This window comes from Rhinatrema bivittatum, chromosome 2 (assembly GCF_901001135.1).
Source record: "Rhinatrema bivittatum chromosome 2, aRhiBiv1.1, whole genome shotgun sequence".
In the NCBI taxonomy this organism is placed as follows: domain Eukaryota; kingdom Metazoa; phylum Chordata; class Amphibia; order Gymnophiona; family Rhinatrematidae; genus Rhinatrema; species Rhinatrema bivittatum.
In genome coordinates this window covers 582,107,339-582,127,460 of record NC_042616.1, presented here as the reverse complement: position 1 = coordinate 582,127,460, position 20,122 = coordinate 582,107,339, and the positions used below count along the sequence as shown (strand labels likewise).

At 43.7% G+C, this 20,122-nt stretch overlaps 1 protein-coding gene across 1 annotated transcript; it reads left to right on the top strand.

Moving 5' to 3' along the window:
- Positions 1 to 222: 222 nt before the first annotated feature.
- LRRC30 (leucine rich repeat containing 30) lies at positions 223 to 19,691 on the top strand. The gene is given in 5 exon segments (XM_029587158.1): positions 223 to 408; positions 18,119 to 18,343; positions 19,176 to 19,449; positions 19,452 to 19,524; positions 19,526 to 19,691. Coding segments are annotated over 5 exon segments (924 nt in total).
- Positions 19,692 to 20,122: the final 431 nt, after the last annotated feature.

The window sequence follows — 20,122 nt, the reverse complement described above, 5'->3', positions numbered from 1 at the left end:
AGGTGATATGACTGTTGGTCCTTTCCTGGCACTTCCACCCATGGTGAGAGAAGCCACCTGGGTCCACCCGTGTGGCATATTCCATTACCTAACCACACAGGAGTCCACATTGCTAACAGTTAGTCCAAAAGGGCTCATGGAACGGCCAGAGGGCTACGTTCCTAAAAGTTTGCTGAGGCCATGGACCTAGCAGAGTTGTCCACACTCCACATCATTCCCAGTATGGCGCAACAAATTCAGCAGCAGCAGCAGAATGTACTGGATCAGATCACGGGGATTTTGGAAAGGCTGGCAGTCCAGATGGATGCACTCTCCCTCCAGCTGGCACCATCCATAGTGCCTCCACCACCAGCTTCAGCAGCCCCTACTTTGATGCTTCCCCGACTATCTCCCCCACGAGGTACCATGGTAACCCTCAGGATTGTCGGGGATTCATCAATCAGTGCCACATGCACTTCATCCTGCAGGTGGCCCTCTTTCCTACTGACAAAACCAAGGTAACCTTCATACTATCCCTGCTGGGAGGATCTGTCCTAACCTGGGCTTCCCTGCTGTAGGAGAAGGAAGACTCAATTCCGGAAAACCTAGATCAATTTCTTTGAGACTTCCACCTCATTTTCGATGAACCATCTTGAACAATTTTGGCTGCGTTTGACCTCTTACAGATTCACCAAGGCTCCTGAACCATGGGGGAATACACAGTCCAATTTCAAACGCTGGCCTCAGAGCTACAATAGCGTGACTACAGCTTGGTAGCTATTGTTTGACAGAATCTCTCCGAGAAGGATGAACTTGCAGGGTGAGAAATACCCACGTCCCTTGAGAAGCTCATTCTCTTAGCCATTTGGCTGAACCTCCACTTCCATGAGGGTGCCTGAGAGCGAGGGCAATTCTGTCACCCAATCCATCTTGTACCACACTTTTAATAATTTGTGGTCCCTTCCAGAGCACAGACCCCGCCTGACCCACACCAAGAAACCACTTTAGATTCACCCCAGAGGAATGCCAGTGACGGAGAAGCCTGAACTTCTGCCTGTATTGTGCTGGCACTGGTCACTATGAAGCCCGATGCCCTATCAAGGATGCCAACACTCAGGTGTTGCAAGGAGCTTCATAAATGAATTGATAGTTCACCAGTTCAGCATCCCTATTGAACCACTGGAGACACTGCTCATGGTGTCCTCCATGTCCAGTAAACCCCTGCCAGGGCGCATTACCAAGACCAAGACCTGCCTCTAATGTGCACGAGCATTCTTCACAAGGAAACCATCCACCTGTATCACCTTCCAAAAGCCATGAATGCCATTATCCTTGGCCTGCCATGGCTATTCCAACATCAGCCACTGATCGACAGGGGGTCCTTACAGATCTCCAAGTGGAGTCCTGCTTGCCAAGAGCGATGCATATCTGGAATTCTGATTGCTTTCCTGAAAGACATTATACCAAAATCATGAAAATTCCAATATACATAAAGGAAAGTATATCACTTGGAAGGAAGCAATGAAAACAATTACATGTAATTCTATGATCGATAATTTTGTTGTTAATCAGCTTAACGCAAAAAGTGAAAAATGGAAGATGATCCTTCATCGAATTTTAGATATTATTATTTTTGTGGCTGAAAGAGGACTTTCATTACGTGGATCTTCTGGCATGCAATCCTCCGACACAGCGGACGTTTTGCAGCAGCAGGTGGAAGAGAGATTAAGGCCTTTAACAGAACAGAACACATACATGCTCGCTACAGTCTGTGATCCCCGTGTGAAAGCAAAACTCGCCCTACAGTTCGATTGTCTCCTAATGGTGAAGGACCTGCTGTTAGCAAAAGTACGTGGAGTGCCATAGGCAGAGACAGATTAGGCGTAAAGCAGAGGAGGAAACAGCGGGCATTTCAAGTAGTTGTGCTAGCCCAAGCAGGAGCAGCACTCTATCAGCGACAGCTAGTACCTCCTCCTCCTCCACTTCAGAACGCCAAAGGCATGTTGCCCATAAAGATTCATCTTTTGTGCTATGGGCTAGAGAGAAAGCAGCTGGCATAAGTAACTCTGAGCCCACCCAAGCAAAGGAGACACCAGCACAGTTGTCAGTGACATGGTATCTCTCAGAGCTCACAGAGAACATACAGACAGATCTGCTGGAATTTTGGGCACACAAATCCACTGTCTGGCTACACCTAGCCAAAGTGGCTCAGCGATATCTGTCATGTCCACCAACCAGGGTGCCCAGTGAATGTCTCTTTTCAATGACAGGGGATATCATGAGCCCTCACCGCTCAAGGCTGGCACAAGAGTTGATGGAAATGCTAGTGTTTTTGAAAGTAAACCTGCCTTTGCTTGGGTTTCCAAATTTTCCCTGTGAATGGCAAGATGAATAAAAGCAATTGATAGCCTTGCAGCAGCTCCAACTGCCTCCTATGCTACAGATAATATAAGCACTGAGCACATGTACCTGACCTGAAATGCTGTGCCTGTCTGTCCACTGTCAAGGCTGTACGTCCCTACAAGGGCCTGATCTAAAACACTGTGCCTGTCTGTCCACTGACCAGGCCATACGTCCCTACAAGGGCCTGACCTGAAATGCTGTGCCTGTCTGTCCACTGTCCAGGCAGTATGTCCCTACAAGTGCCTGACCTGAAACACTGTGCCTGTCCGTCCACTGTCCAGGACATTCGTCCCTACAAGGGCCTGACCGCTAACACTGTGCCTGTCCATCCATTGTCCAGGCCATACATCCCTACAAGGGCCTGACCTGAAACGCTGTGCCTGTTCCTCCACTGTCCGGGCCATATGTCCCTACAAGGGCCTGACCTCTAATGCTGTGCCTGTCTGTCCACTGTCCAGGCCATATGTCCCTACAAGGGCCTGACCTCTAATGCTGTACCTGTCCGTCCACTGTCCAGGTCAAATGTCCCTACAAGGGCCTGACCTGAAACGCTGTGCCTGTCTGTCCACTGCCCAGGCCTTATGTCCCTATGTGGGCTTAACCTCTGTCCTCGAATGCTATGCCTGTCTGTCCAGGCCTTATGTCCCTAGGTGGGCTTGACCTCTGTCCTCGATTGCTGTGCCTGTCTGTCCAGGCCTTATGTCCCTAGGTGGGCTTGACCTCTAACCTCAAATGCTGTGCCTGTCTGTCCAGGATTTACATCTCTACAAGGGTTTGACCTCGAATACTGTGCCTGTCCGTCCAGGCCTAATGTCCCTACAAGGATTTGACCTCTGTCCTTAATTGCTGTGCCTGTCCATCCAAGCCTAATGTCCCTAGGTGGGCTTGACCTCTGTCCTCGATTGCTGTGCCTGTCCATCCAGGCCTTATGTCCCTACGTGGGCTTGATCTCTATCCTTGATTGGTGTGCCTGTCCATCCAGGCCTTATGTCCCTACATGGGCTTGACCTCTGTCCTTGAATGCTGTGCCTGTTCATCCAGGCCTTATGTTCAGTCCTAACGGCTGAACCCTTGTTGCAAAGGGAAACCTCAGTCTCTGGCAATTCAAACTAGTATTCCTTCACAGCATGGATCCTTAAATAAAACAAACAATTTTCTTTAGTTTCAGGGCAGAGAAGAGAGCTTCCTCCGTCTTGCTTATGAAGTCATGATCTGTTTGCAAATGCTTAAATCCTAACAATTTGTACCATTATACACTCTAGGGGCCAATCCATTCCTGGGAGCCCTTTCCTGCTCAAAGGAAAGGGAACTCTCCCCAGATGTAGCAGCCTATCTCTTAGCACCTGTTGATCCATGTTCAGAATGAGAAAAGAGCTCCAAGGTACTTAGACTGTGGCAAACACAGTGAGACCATGCTCACAGTGAGACCCTGCTCCATGTTGCCACGCTTTGAAGGCTCGTGCTCCAATCTAGGGGCCAACCCATTCCAAGGAAGCCCTTTCCTGCTCAAAGTAAAGGGAACTCTCCCCGGTGTAGCCACTGCCAGCTCAAAGGAAAGGGACCGGTCCCTGGTGTAGCCACTGCCAGTCTATCTCTTAGCACCTGTTGACCCATGTTGAACCGCTGTTCACATGGCACCCTGTTCCATGTCGAAACGCTTTGAAAGCTTGTGCTCCACTCTAGGGGCCAACCCATTCCAGGGCGCCCTTTCCTGCTCAAAGGAAAGGGAACTCTCCCCGGGTGTAGCCAGCCTATATCTACCCTCAGACCCATGTTGAACTGCTGTTTACATGGAAACCTCCTCCACCTCGGCCTTGAAAATTCTTGTTTGTATATCTGCTAATTCCACCAGATTTTAAAAGACTAGCGAGAGCTCACTAGACGCCAACGGAAACACCCCACTCTAGGGGCGAACCCATTCTAGGGAGCCCTTTCCTGCGCAAAGGAAAGGGAACCCTCCCCGGGTGTAACAGCCTATCTCTTAGTACCTGTTGACCCATGTTGAACCGCTGTTCACAGTGAGACCTCCTCCATGTTGCCACGCTTTGAAGGCTCGTGCTCCACTCTAGGGGTCAACCCATTCCAAGGAAGCCCTTTCCTGCTCAAAGTAAAGGGAACTCTCCCCAGTGTAGCCACTGCCAACCTATCTCTTAACATCTGTTGACCCATGTTGAACCGCTGTTCACATGGCACCCTGCTCCATGTCACCACGCTTTGAAGGCTCGTGCTCCACTCTAGGGGCCAACCCATTCCGGGGAGCCCTTTCCTGCGCAAAGAAAAGGGAACTCTCTCCGGGTATAGCCAGCCTGTATCTACCCTCTGACCCATATTGAACCGCTGTTTACATGGAAACCGCCTCAGCCTTGAAAATTCTCGTTTGTATATCTGCTAATTCCACCAGATTTTAAAAGACCAGCGAGAGCTCACTAGACACCAATGGAAACACCCCACTCTGGGGGTGAACCCATTCTAGGGAGCCCTTCCTGCGCAAAGAAAGGGAACTCTCCCCGGGTGTAGCCAGCCTATATCTACTCTCTGCCACTCTGCCTTGCTGCCATACACCAGATGACTCACTCAACTCCTTGTGGTTTTCTTGCCACTATCATGGTTCCTCAGTGTGTTGGTGCTAGTCTTTCTGCTTGCTATGTTCCCCCTTCATTGTGCTGTAGGATGTTGATGCCGATTATCTTGCCGCTTTGCCTGTCGCGCTGCCTTCGAGGGTCCATGCATCTGTTATTGGTGCTCTCTTTTGAAAGTGTGGTTTGTTTTTTACACTCTCGCTGCTGCTTTGCACCTCTATTAAAGCACTCTTGCCACTCCTGGTACCCCTTTGCCCCTTTACTGTGCCTTAGGCTATTCATGCCACTTTGGTGCCACTTTGCCACAGTCTAAGTACCTTGGAGCTCTTTTCTTGTTCTGATGATTGCTCCCCAGAAGTTTCATCAAAATTGATAAGAAACCCCCAATTCTGCAGCCAAAAATAGGCTGCAAATACTTCCCCCATTGACTTTAATGGGAACAGGAAAACGAATGCAACGTATCAATGGATCAGGGTCGCCATTGAACGAATGCAACGTGTTTGCCCGCTGACGAATACGAATACCGAATCGGATGAATCCGTACCTTCTGCACATCCCTATTATATATAATCATCGGTCAAGATTCTAGCCACTTTCTAATATTGATGTGTTAGCTGTATATACATTTTTTAAAATGTTTCATTTGCTGTTAAAATGTGCAGTCTCTATTGTATCATAGAAGACAATTATTTAGAGCTTGAAGCATTGCTGCAAATTTTAGTAAATCTGATGCCTGCTGTAGATCGCAAAGCCTGACACAGGACCATGTTTCAAACTAAAATAGTTCTTCTTCGAGGAGCAAATCTTGTTACTGTCTAAAAATGACAAGAAAAAAATGTCAATTGTTTACATACAAATTGAAAATAGAGGAAAGGAGGATTATTATAACAATAATGTCATCTTTATTCCACTTAAATTCACTATATATATTATACAGAAGATAGTCATGTGGCATGACAGCAAATAAGGGTGTTGTGGTTGTTGCATAAAGCAAACACAAGAGGATGTGGACGCGCATCCACATCCTCTTGTGCTATAAGGAGATTAGCGCGTCCAAAATGCACATCTAACCCCCAGCAAAACTAATAGCGCTTATTACATGCAGATGCATGTTGATGAGGCTATTAGTTATTTACCCCAGATCTAAAAAAAATGTGTGCCCAACCCACATTTTTATGTGGGTTGGGCACACATTTTTTATGCTCAGAAATTTTTATGCTCAGAAATTAACGCTTGCCCAGAGCAGCCCAAAAAGTTGTACAGAAAAGCAGATAATACTGTTTTTCTGTACATCCTCCGACTTAACATCATGATAATATTAAGTCAGAGGAACCAAAAGGTTTATTAAATAATTTTTTTTTAAAAAGTGCTGGTGGTCAGGTTAGGGAAACAGACGCTCAATTAACAAGCCTCCATTTTCCTAACCCTTGGGCTGTGCTCCCGTTAGGAAAACAGATGCTCGTAAAATTGAGTGTCCATTTTCCTAACCCACTGACAGCTGACCTCTCCTGGGTGCCTGTCCCTAGCGCCTCCCTGGCAGCGCAACCCCTCATTTAATTATTAAATTGCGCACCCAGGAGAGGTGCCTGGGGGCGCGTTAGGAAAGTGGGCGCTCAAAACCGAGCGCCCGTTTTCTGCACTCATTTATTGCAGCGGCCCCAATTGTTTTCTCTTACGTGCTCTACCGGGTTTGTTGTTTTCTGGTGATCCAGCAGGTGTTCAAATCAGGACACAAGCAGAGACTTCTCATAGTACCACATTACCTAGAGGCAAGTAAAAGCTCAAGCTTGTTTCAAAAAATACAGATTTCCTTGGAATTGCCACTTTGCTAAGTTTAACTTTTGGTTTTATCTTCTTTATTCATTATACTTTTCAACTTTTTAAGTCCCCTTTTCTCCAGATGGCATGCCTTAGTAACGCTAGTTCCTTTCTTGTTAAGGGCTTAAAGGAGGACATACCCTCGGCTCCATGCTTGCAGCAGCAGATGTTGTCATAGTAGCAACAGTCTTAGCCGAATGCTTAGGGCCTCTCTTTGGGAGAATTTTATATTAATTACTTCAATTTGTCTTGTATTTGGCTCTTAGAACTCAGCCTGATGTTTAAGGATTGACCTGATTTGCCTATCGAATATTCTGGCATAGACCTGCCTCTGTTATGTTCACCATGAATGGTTGAAAGTACTGTAATTCCTCGCTACCGTCATCACACATTCCATTCTAGGATTTATCTTTTATTCCTAGTTGCTGCTCTAGTCAAATCATTTCTTTATACATTTCATGCAGCTACCATTAGAGTATAGAGGCAAGGAGGAGTTGAAACCATGCTTGTGAATCAGTTCACAGGTTGACAGAGCTGCAGGGGGTGGAGGCTGGATCAGATCCCAGCTGGGCTCAGACAGCTAATTATCCTGTGTAGGGTGTAGCTCTTCAAGCAGGGGTTTAAAGGAGTTGAGCTATGTTACCTGTTTAAGAGAAGGGGGCAGAGAGCTTCAAAGCTGGCAGGCATTCAGAATGCTGAAATCCTGACAAAAGGAAGAAAAGGTTTCTCCGGTTCCCTATTGTTTTGGAATTGCTTATAAAATACTTACTGTGCTGTACCGATAAGCTGTCACTCTCTCAGGGAAGTTACCCTGAAGCTGTGAATGTTTAATCATTCTCTTGCAATGAGAAATTTCCTTGCTGCAGTGTGAAAGGAAAGACTTGTTTTGGACTGTCTGCTTCCAAGACTGAAATAAAATCTTGCCAAGAGTTTAATGGGCCTCTGCTTTGCAGATTGCAAGAGAAGGTCTCGTGCATCACAAGGAGCATGTTCTGTTTGTTCCCTGGTTTCTCTGAGAGATAGAAACCTTTTCCTTTGAAAAGGCCTTGAATAGTAAAATCCTAATGAGGGTCAATTTTCAAGGTCATTGATATGGACATAAAACACACTTTTATGCATGTGAATGGATGTTCTAAAACTGGCAGGGGCTCACTGCTAGTAAAAGTAAGTGCATAGCCTAGTTTTGCACATACTTTTTGTGTGGACTGGGAAGAGGTGTTCCGAGGCAGACTTAAACTTGAGTCCATAGTGTTTGCTTTTAAAAAGTATGCACATAAGTTACTTGCACAAGAGGGTTACTTGCAAAGATCAGTTGTAACTTTGTATAAGGTAATTTGTGAGCATTTTCAAAGCAAATTTACACACGCATAAGTTCGCTTTGAAAACTGAAAATGTTGGATAAAGTCTGCACGTACAAATTACACACACAGACATTTAGCCTTACATGCACAGTTATGAAATTACCTTTAATATGCTGAGGCCTGTTTCCCAGTATTTATTATTTTGTCAATCCCTCCCCTTCAGGGTTGGCGATCCTGCTGTTCCCCACAAGAAATTCCCCCTCCACCGGCCTTCCTACTCCTCTTTCCTTCCCCCCCATGTCTTCATCCTCTGCTCCACTTCCCATTCCTTTAGGACTTCATTTCTTCAGGCCCTCCCCTTACCCCTCACTTCACCTCTGTCCCCCTCATCGCACCTGAAGCATGGAGAAGCTGCTGGACCTGGTCCTGGGCCTGGAAATGGTGGCAGTCGGTTGTGACTGAATATGGGGACTGAACCATTGTGAACTCACATTCCTTCCCATGGTTCCACCTTCTGCTCCCATGCGAGCTCTCTGTTTGGAAAAGAAATCCATGCAGGAGATAAAGCCACTGTAGGGACTCTTAAGTGTGCAATAACTCAGTCCCCATATTCACTCTATGACTTCCTGCTGCTGCCACAACTGTGCCCTGGATTGGCCTCAACATCTTCCTTGTGCTTCGAGGGAAGGAGAGAGGAGGATGTGGGAGCTTGAGGAGAAGGAATTATCTGCTGTTAGAGACACATGCATTAGATGGATTGCCAGCATTTGTATTGCTGGTTTAAAGGTCCTTCTGTCTGCTGGCCTTCTTTAACTAAAACTGGTTAGGCTGGTCAAATTCTAGCCAGTAGCAACCCTACCCTTTAACAGTTATAGAAAACACTACTACAAAATCTAGAATCCCCATTTCTTTCCTTTAGGGAAAATGGCTAATTCAATTTTAATCTCAAGGGGGTCGATGCAATACTGTGCGCTGAGCTGAGCGCACTGTTAACCTGCAGTCAGATGCGGGTAGAATAGGCACTAGTCAATCCCCTAATGCAATAAAGGGATTAGCGCATATTCAATGCACATCCAATGCGGAGTGAATGTAATAGCGCTCTTCTCATGCAAATGCATGTGAATGAGGCTATTAGGCATTCATTCCCAATGCAAAAAAAAAAAGTGCATCTTGGACGCACATTTAACTGTCATCTATTAACGCCTGCCAGGAGCAGGCGTTAATAGATGTGCGCATCGAAAAACTAAAAGAAATAAAACTAAAAAAAAAAATTTGAAAGTCGGACCCATCACGAAAACCGACACCAAGTTTATCGGCGTCAGTTTACCTTACCAGCGAACAGTCACAAAAACTGACGCCAATAACATTGGCATCGGTTTTCAGCGGTGAACGGTAGTCACGAAAGCCGATGCCGGGTTTATCGGCATCGGTTTTCATGACCGGCATACGGCAGTCACGAACCGATTGGATTCGCGTTAGCAAGGATGCGCTCGTTAAGAGAGCGGGCACTGACTGTTCAGCGCCCACTTTCTATGCAACTTTATTGCATCGGCCCCAAGGAGATCAGAGTATGTTATGATATCATTAAGCTGATCTGTCCTTTGTTAGAGCCCATAGTTCCATAATCACATAGTTTGAAAAATATGCAAGTCACCTCTCTCTCTAAAGAAGATGAAGAAAAGTTTGAATCTCGGGGAGGTCAGATCACATTGTGATGTCATCGATGATTTTTAAAGTTGCACTGATATTGGTTGAAACTAAGCATTTTAAAAGCTGCCCCACCATTGGTTACTAGTCATAGTTTCACAGTAAATAACAGCAGATTAAGAGCAAAATAGCCCAGTCAGTCTGCCCAGCAAGGTGTTTAGGATTGTAACTTCCATTCTGTGCAGGTCACTCCTTGTCTTCTGATTAGGATAGTTACCTCCACTCCGTGCAGGTAACCCCCATGCAGAAAAGTTACCGCTGGTGCTTCATTCCCATCCTCTTGCCACTATGTTTATCCCATGCCCTTTTGAATTCCATTACTCTTTTGGTCTTCATCACCTTCTCAGGACACTCCAGGCATCCACCACTCTTTTCATGAAAACGCATTTCATGACATTGTTCCTGAGTATTCCCGGTGCCCTCCCCTACCACCACCTGAAGTTTTGTATCATGACCCCTAGTTCTACAGTTTCCTTTCCATTGGAAAAGGTTTGTTTCTTATGCAATTTTAATTCTGTTCATGAATTTAAAACTCTGTATCATATCTCCCCATCACTCCTTTCCTATAGTCTCATCTCATTTCAAATTTCAGTAATTTTATTTAAAAAAAAAAAAAAAAACGTACTGTCATGTATATTTCTTAGGGACTTCCACCTAAGACCTAGATCTACAAACCGAGGAATAGCAACAAAGTATAAATTGTTATACAATTACTAATGGGCCAATACAGAAAACTGCGCAGGAGAGCCTGCAAGCGCCAGCTCTCCCGACGAGCGCACAGGTCACTCTCCTGGGCACGCGATTCAGGAAGCCCAGGTAAGCTTATTAGGGCCTGTGGTAAAAAAAGGCACTAGGGACACTAGCGTGATCCCTAGCGCCTCCTTTTTGACAGAAGCGTTAGCTGTCAGAGGGTTTGACAGCCAATGCTCAATTTTAGCAGCATTGGTTCTCGAACCCGCTGACAGCCACGGGTTCGGAAAACGGACGCCGGCTAAATTGAGCGTCCATCTTCCAACCCTCGGGCTGTGGGCAGATTTTAAATTTTTTATTATTTAAATTTTTTTTTTACTTTTGGGGCCTCCGACTTAATATCGCTATGATATTAATTCGGAGGGTGTACAAAAAAGCAGTTTTTTCTGCTTTTCTGTACACTTTCCTGGTGCCGGCCGAAATTAAAATGTGCGGCTTGGCTGCACATTTTACTTTCTGGACCATGCGGGAATGACTAATAGGCCCATCAACCTGCATTTGCATGTTGCGGGCGCTATTAGTTTCTGTGTGTGTGGGGGGGGGGGGGGGGGGTTGGCCGCGCGTTTTCAACACGCTATTACCTCTTACTGTATAAGGGGTAAAAATAGCGCATCGAAAATGCACAGCCAAACGCGGGTTAACATTGGCTCCGCCAGAGCGCACTTTACCTTATCGGTCCGTAGGTGATCAGTTGGCCAGATTGAATCCCTCCACTGTTTTCCCTCCAAGTGCACTGGGGGAGTGTAGTAATTAAGTAATATTTGTATGATTTCTACTCAATATATTCCCTGTCTGCAGGATTCTCCTTCCCCCTATACAGAAGGTGGTATATTCTTTTCATGAACATAGCTGGTTATGTAATGATTGATACTTATGTAAACCTACCCCCTTTCACAGGGGATCACCTTCCCAGCCCTGTTGAGTACCGGATTTCCTCAAGCAGGATGGGAGGAAACTGGTTTCTGGGTCCCGTGGAATGGGGGCAGGACAGCCTGTAAGGCCACTGGGCAGAGATCACTTCTAAAACAAAACATAGCCCTGATTAAGTTTGTGCTCAAACAGGAAAAAAAAAAGTTTCTTTAGGTAAAATAAACCAAGTTTCAGAACCAGGAAACCAGGGTTCAAGTCCCAGTGTTGCTCCTTGTGACCTTGGGCAAGTCACTTTACCCTCCATTGCCTCAGGTACAAAGTTAGATTGTAAACTTTCTGGGATTAGGGATATACCTACAGTACCTGAATGTAATCTGCTTTGAAGTGCTTAGAAAAGTGGAATATAAAAATCTAAAAAAAAATCTAAATAAATAAAAACAAATGTCCACAAAGAGAAATAGTAGAAAATCCAAACACAAGACTGCAAAGTTCAATATTCCTCCAAGCTTTCTTCTCCAGATATTCAAATCTTACAGTATACTCTATAAACCTCTTCAAGCATTAACACTTTGTTCTTTTTCCCTCAGGCTCTCACCGTCCCCAGAAGACATTACAGAGTCTCTCTTGATCTTTCTCACAATCCTCATATCTCGGTAGTTGAATCACAGAAAATCCTTCCATTAGTTTCCAGGGGACAGACGCTCCAGGTCTAACATCTGGACTATCCAAATAGGGGTTCTCTCCCTCCCACAGGCAATCCCAGAACTGAGGAGTCAGATCAGAATAACTTCTTGTTGTGTCTCCCCTTTTCTTCCCAGCTCCTTAATCTTCACTACTTCTTTCTCAGCACAACCTATTCTGGTCTTCTAACTTCAGAAACTCAAACCCAACTCCCTTTGGGGCCTCATGTGAGGCTTTTTATATTCCTTACTTAACTGCAATCCCTTTGGTGGATAGTATTTTCTATCATTCCTCATTTTCTGCAGACAATTATTGTGTTACTGTGTTACACATCCATCCCTTGGATCTTCCAGTGCTAGAAGGTTCCTAATGCTACCCAATACATCCTCTGTAACCTTTAGTAGGGCCTAAGCAGCTTATACTTAAAAAAAATCCCTAACAGGTCTGCCTGCTGGCAAAATTAGGACCCCCAAGGGTAAAATCTTTTTCAATAAATCTCAGGAGGACATGTATATTTGATAGATGCTTGACTTTGCTGAAAAGCTGAAGCAATTAAGATGAGATACTGTATTTGGGGACAAAAGGCAAGTTAATAAACCTTCTCCCTTCGCTCCGTGCAAAATTTAGATTACTGAACTCAGTCTCTTAGGAGGGTGATCCATCTAAGTGCTTCTGGGCCTAGATATTTCTGGAAAATCTCTCAGGCTCTCAGGTCTTGGCTTCTCTCTCCCTTGTTGGGATTTTAATTGAAGTCAGTTATGAAGCAGGAACAGCTGTCTGCCTCTCTATTTCCTTAGAGTGCAAAGGTCTGTCTCTCCTCAATAATTAGCTCTTCAAGAGAAGAACTGATTGAATGGCTTCCAGATTCACTCCTCTCTTCCTGACTCCTGGCTCCAACTCCTGGCCATTCCTCCCCCCCCCCCCCCCCCCACACACACACACAGACAGAGCCAGCCAAATTGTGCCTTTTCAACCTTAAATAATCTCCCAGCATTCCTTTGACTGCTTGCTCTGCTGGCTATGTAGTGCTGTTCTCTGGGCAGGCTAAACAGTACAGCCCTTTTTCCAACTTATTAACATTGTGAGTGTTGGATGCTGGTTCTTGCAGAATATTTATTATTCACAGGAGAGCACACAGGGGTTTTTGATATGTTCTAGGTCCCTTCACCTTGTCTGTAGCTGCTTTCAGTCTCTGCATGTTTGAAAACCCCTTTTTGACATATCCAAACCACATCACTCAGATCCAAATGTAGTTCGGTCATATTGTAAGGCTCCAACACATGATAAGCTTATAAGGGCTGGAACCTGGTTTATAGTAGCTTGCTACACACACTCCCTGCAAGACACTTTTCACTGGGGAGTATCAGGGAAAACTACACACTCCTACTCTCTTTGGCATCACACATCTAAAGTTTGGGAAGACTCTGACACATTTAGTAAGGGACACTTTGGTGACATCCTTACAGATAGTAACTGATTTATTTTCCAAATGGACAGAGACTTTCTAAATCTGAAATATCAAGAAATGCTACAGGAGCAATTCTGAAACTGCACTTATTTACTTGTTGATGACTCCAGAGAGGGTAGAATCCACCAGAGATCACATTTTGCAGGAAGTATAATGTGTCACACTCTGGGTGATCTGAGCCTAAAACAGAAACTGCACACCAGGTACCCCCTGTCCTCTGATCAGATAGCAAAGGCCAAATGACAGATCAAAACTATGTTCAGGACTTTTATGGCCAATGAATGGTGAAAATTGGGACATCCTCCTACCAGTTTGTTAACGTGAACTAGAGTCAGCCTCTGAAGAAGAGTCCTCAAAAGCTCATGTGCAACATTATCTTCGGCTTACATTTATGTTGGTTCAGTAAAATTGTATCATAGCCAGCAAAGAATTCACACATGAACAAGTATATTTGATGTTCCATTTTGACAAGTCTGCATTTTATTATTTTATCTTTTATCACCAGATAATCTTACCAAGATATTTGTGTTTTGATGGATCCCGACTCTTCTAAGCTATCAAGTTTTTTTTTTAGAAGTTGTTTACCATTTTGCCTTTTCTTGCGCTTTTGCCTTTAAAGAGGGAAGGGAGTAGATTGCTATGAGACAGGCCTTTCTTTTCAGAACTCCATCCCCACATAAAGAACTTGGGCTCATTAAAATATTTATAACCCCATGTAGAGCTGGGGTATGAGACAAGCCAGGATTTATACCTGCAGGAAGATAAATCCTGTACTAAAGGGTCAGCTCTGCATTGGCACACATTATTTGGCATGGTTTTACACTGTGCAGTTTTCAAGACCCACCGATAAATCATGCTCGTGCGTCATAGATTAAGGCTCTACTACAGCTTTGAATATATTAACTCTTTTACACTTTCATACCTCTGTATAATTTACAACAGAGGATCTAAATGTCACCAGCACGGGCAGAAAACTAATACAGATTAGTCCAGTGTAAACCCATGGTTAAGGCTGAGAATATACAGCAAGTACTCTTCTTTTAATGAGTTTACATTAGTAATCAATTGGTTAGTATATTGAACTAAGTATAATGCTGATTCTGATTACAAAATCTTACGCCAGGTTGTGACTGGAAGCAGACTTATGCAAACTGCCTCAGTAATGACAGTTTCAGCCATTTAAATGGTTTTAAAACTTCCCAGAGACACATGTAGCCACTTGTTTTAGGGGATACCTAAGTGGTTTAGGGTCCTTTATGCTTACTTTGCAGGTGTTGAAATGGATCTCTGTGTTTACAGTACAGCTGTTCTTAACTCTCTGGTGTTGAGGGGAAGCTGACACAATCTCTACGTAGTACAAAGTTAAACACAATGGAGATCCTTTTGAAAATTATGTCCCGGATCTTTCCAAAATTTTTAATGCAAAATTACTATCTGTTTGCAGATTTTAATGTAGTTAAAAAAAATAAAATAGTGAATATGGCATGTACAAATGTTTGGAAACCCTTCCTGTTGAATAAAACCTACTTATTTAATATGGTTTTAATGATGCCCAAAAAGTTGATTGACTTGTTAGACCTTCAGTTAGTCAAGTGAAGACAATTCCACATTGAACAAATACTCTGACCTTTCTAACCTCTCAGTTTGTGATTGTTGTTCTACTTTCAATAACCCCTCAGTAAGCCCTTTGGGAATAGGAAAATACTATGGTACCTGAATGTAATCTGCTTTGAAGTGCCAAAAGGCGGAATATAAATCAAATAAATTATATTTATTTATTTATTTATTTATTTATTTATTTATTTATTTGATGAGTTTTATATACCGTTATTCGGTTGAGCCATCATAATGGTTTACAAAAGTCTACATTATCTTGTAACTGAGCATTAGTAGGAACAGAAACAGATTCTTAACAGATGGGTTGCAATACAAAACCATTTGAACCATTAAACAATATCAGAGAAATGGATATCAAGTCCAGAATGAATTATTAATAGGATAGAGGGGGAGGGCAAGCAGGTACAGGCATAAAGGGGTGAATTATGCGGTAAACAATTGGGAGTTCTGTTGAGAGTCGGGATGATTAGATGATTTAAAGTCAGTGAGGAACTTGCGGAACATTAGTGTTTTAAAATCCTTTTTGAATGTTTTTAGGTCATGTTGAATTCGTAAGAATTTAGGTAGGGTATTCCACATTTTGGGTGAAGCAATTGAGAAGGCTCTTTCACTTGTGGTTGCCAGATGTGCATCTTTGACAGGGGGAATGTTTAGGTAACCAGAGTTATTGGATCGTAGGTTTCTTGAAGGCTTTTGAGGGATTATGTTTAGTGAGTTAAGACCTTGATTATCATTATTTAGGATATATATTTATAATAAAGATTTTACATGCAAAAGGACATTCAAAGCCTTCTGATGTATATTTGTATGCGGTGCCAACCACAAAATCCTGCAAAAAAAGCAAAAAAGACACTTGGAACTCTTGTGGTATTAGGCCTGTTGCAACACATGTTGGGTGTGGGCCTGGCCCTTAGAAAGCCATGAGTAAACTGAATTACAATAATAATATAGTAAAATTCCCATGCCAGCATTCACAGTACAACCCTACCCTATGAAAAGGCAACACCGCAATATTACACCATGCCCCTAAAACACTAATACACCTCCTATTAGAAAAATAGAATAAGCCCAGCTGCTATAGATCCCTACATATAAACTACACATTAGCAGAATGCCTCACCTCGATCACACGTGCAGAAATAGACAGACTTTTACTAAATAGGATAAAGAGAGTCTAAGTATAAATAGAAATGTGCAGACAAAAACAGACTCTAGCAACATGCCAAACTCTGGAAGATCCATATCCAGAGGCATTTAGCCAGATAACTTACAAGTTACAACTTACAAGTTACAACTTACAAGTTATCTGGTTAAATACCAACTTTGAATTTTTTCCCATTTATTCAGCTAAACATTAACCAGATATTTCCCTTCCAGTCTGCTGCTTTATTTGAGCGGACTGGGAGGGAACTTCCTAAACCCCCTACCTAACCTGCCTCCCTTTTCCCCTACTAACCCCAACCACTAAAACCCCGCTAAGTACCCTAGATTTTTTTGGGGTTTGTACTTACCCGCAGTCCAGAGCAGCAGCAACTTGCTCAGTCTGATCAGTTCCCCCCCCTGCGCTTCAGCGGGACAGTGCCTAATGGCACTGTCCCGATCCACCCATGCCCTGCCTACACCCTGCCCAGATCCCGCCTCTATGCCACCCCTTTTTCAAAACCCCTTTCTTCTGTGCATACCGTGAGATACGCGTGTGGCTGCGGGCGTTTGAAAACCCGTGTGGCGCGCACGCATCCCAGTCACGCGCGTATCTCCCAGTATAGGTGCACATAGGCCTTTGAAAATTCAACCTTAAGTCTGATAACTTATCTGGCTAACTATGGTCATGCTGTAGAGCTGTCCAAATGTTAGCCAGATAAACTTATCTGCCTATGTAAGCCATCTGTATTCAATAGTGCAGCTGCACTGCTGAATATGTCTCCAAAGTTAGCCAGATAAATTTATCTGGCTATCTTTGCAATCCAGCTATCGACTGAACATGGACCTCTGTAAGCAGTGCAACAATGGAAAAACAGAAACTTTGCATTCCCCCTAAAATATTAAACAATAAAATCAAGAAATGTCAATCATCAATAATAGTAAAACTATACTAATAAAAAGAAAAATAATTTCAAAACAGCTGACAAATAGAATGACATCCAATAATTATAAGCTCATATTTTTTCTATTTTACAAATACCAATAATATATTTCAAAACAGCAGACACATCAAATTAACACCTGATAATTAAAACTAATGAGGATAAAAAATCCCCCACTCTATATTTAACCCCTTTTCAGTGGGTGTCCTGAACATGGGGTACGCAGTTGTCCCAGGGTCACCAAATCCCTTTTTCCCTTTCTGCACACAATCTGCAGGCTTCGCGTTTTGGGGGTCCTTTCTGGTGGTGGTTGGGGTGGGGGTATTAACCTCCAAGGCCCAAGATAAACCAGGGGGAAAAATCAGTCTTTTTCTCTCTCAGATGTACTCACAATTGGGATGTCCTTCCTTTAAGGGCACTTTGTATTCTCACAAATGACATTGGACATTTTGGTGGGTATTCAAACAACAATATCTTCAATTCAATTAGCAACCAAAATTCTCCGACTGATCTTCACAAACAAAATTCAAAAACTACTGCTGGTCTCAGACCTCCACAGCTGAGTCAGTGTCCCTTTAGAAAGCAGGCACTAGGAAACAAACCCCTCACTCCTAGGTGACAGAGCATTGGATCCTAGTAGGGACTGGCATCTCCAGAGCTCTTTCTCTGATGTTTCTCTTCGACCTCTGGGTTAGAACATCCCAAAAAAAAAAAAAATACAATATTCAAATTCTTTTCCTTTCTCATGTGAAGAACTGGTGGCAAAAATTCCTCCCAACTAAACAAAAACAAAAATCTTCTCCGAAAATACACATCTTTTCTTCTCCGGCAAGACACTGCTCTCCCTTCTTTGTGTTACAGGCAGGCAATCACAGGCAGAGGGAAAAAATTCCTGAAGCAGGACAAGGGTCCATAGAAAGCACAAAACAAAGATCAGAGTCTCCCAAAACTCTTCTTCCACTTCACTCCCAGAGACGATCCCTGCCAGACTGCGGGGTACAGGGCCAGGAATATATCTCAGCTGGGGGCCCAGAAAGGGGAATCACTTGCCTGCCCAAAGAGATTGGACAGCTTAGAAACCTTAGACGGTAACTCTCAAACCGGTGCCTGGGCACTCATGTGCATGCATTCATCGCCCGCCCCCAGGGATGCGGTCGTCTTATAACATATGCACGTATTTGTGCGCATGTTAGAAAATAGCCTGACCGTACACACATGTGCATACAATTTTAAGTGGACACGTGCCTGTGTGCCACAGATGCCCCAACAACCTCATAAGTAGGGGAATTTTAAAAGCCATGCGCGTCGATGCCATTGCCAATGTTCCCAGTTTGTTCCCGGTTCACACAGTTAAGGGGTAGGACTTCCAACCCCCCCTAGTGTAATAGCTTCCCTTCTCCTCTGTTAGCCTCGACCTTTAAAACCCTGCTGATCTACCTAGAATTTTTTTTGTTTTATTCCTTACATGTCAACCGGCATGCGCCAGTGCGCATAGGTATTTACATGCAAAATTCATGGTGAAATCCAGTAACGCCCATGCCCCACCCAGACCATGCCCACCCCGCCTCCTTTTTGAGATTTTTCATTTGTGCGTGCAAAGACATCCACGCGCATATCCTGGTGGCTTTTAAAATCTGCTCATTGTGCACCGGCCCAACATATTTGCGCATCCCCTAATTTCGCCGTGTGTCAGGCTTTTAACCCTTTGAACCCTAGGTTCCTATGGCGATAAACCCGGCAACCCTAATTTCCTCGGGAAAACCAATATTTTTTGTCAATGTGCTATTTTTAATATTAGTATTGGTTATTCAGTATGTGATTATACCGGTTTACCGGGATAACGGGTGTTGATATTGATATTAGGCCGTCCCTGAATTCAGGGACAATGGGTTCAAAGGGTTAAAATTTACCTTTAAACATTTTATTTGCCATTATGAACTGCTTGACTGAGATGCCAGGGAAGCCAAACCTTTGTGGTAAGCTGGAAGTTCTGAGCCTGTCGCACAACTGCATCACAGAACCCCCTTTAAGCTTCATGTACCTGGCAATTCTAAGAAAAATAAATCACGGTAGCAATCAGCTATTTCACATCCCACTTTGTGTTTTTTTTTCAGTGAAGAATTTAGGTTTCCTGCACTTGGGATGAAACAAGCTTGAAGGCATTTCAGAATGTATCTAGTACCTACAGCACTTATAGAATACAATAATATTCACGTCTTGCCAAATTGCATTCGTTCTGTGATTGCTCTTGAGTTGCTAAATATGGATTGCTATTCCATTCAGTCTTTTCATGCCATCTAAACTGCCAAAAATTGTGTGGAATCCAGTGGGCAAGGGGCTTCATATTTTGCATAATCCCCTTGGCAAGAGCTTTGCAGAGGGAGGACTGTAAGCTCTTTTTAGCTACCTGAGAGACAAAAAGCAACAAAACTAAATAGCAGGGCCTGAGAGTAATCACCCACCTCCATTCACATCCACCACTTTACTTTTGTTTCATTCCAACATTATAGTGCAATTGCAGTAGCCATATGTGTCCTGAAGAAAACTGAAGTCTCAAGCTGTGATAACCTTTAAAAGGACCCAAAAGATGTTGCAGCACATGGAGCTTTCAAGATCGCACAGGTCCTTCTGAAAAATCTAAGTACAGACTCCTTATCAAATGTAACTGAATGCTTTCAGCAAGTAAATTGAAACCGTTGTGTTGAAATTGGTCATAGACCCTAGCCATTTTTAAAAAATAAAACCTAAAAAGATGTGTGCACATTATACATTTTTCACAGCTGATATGACCTATTAAATACATCCCGTGCTTCCATTTCCTTTTCAAGGGACTCCTGCCAGCCCTGCTCCACTAGATGAGAGTCT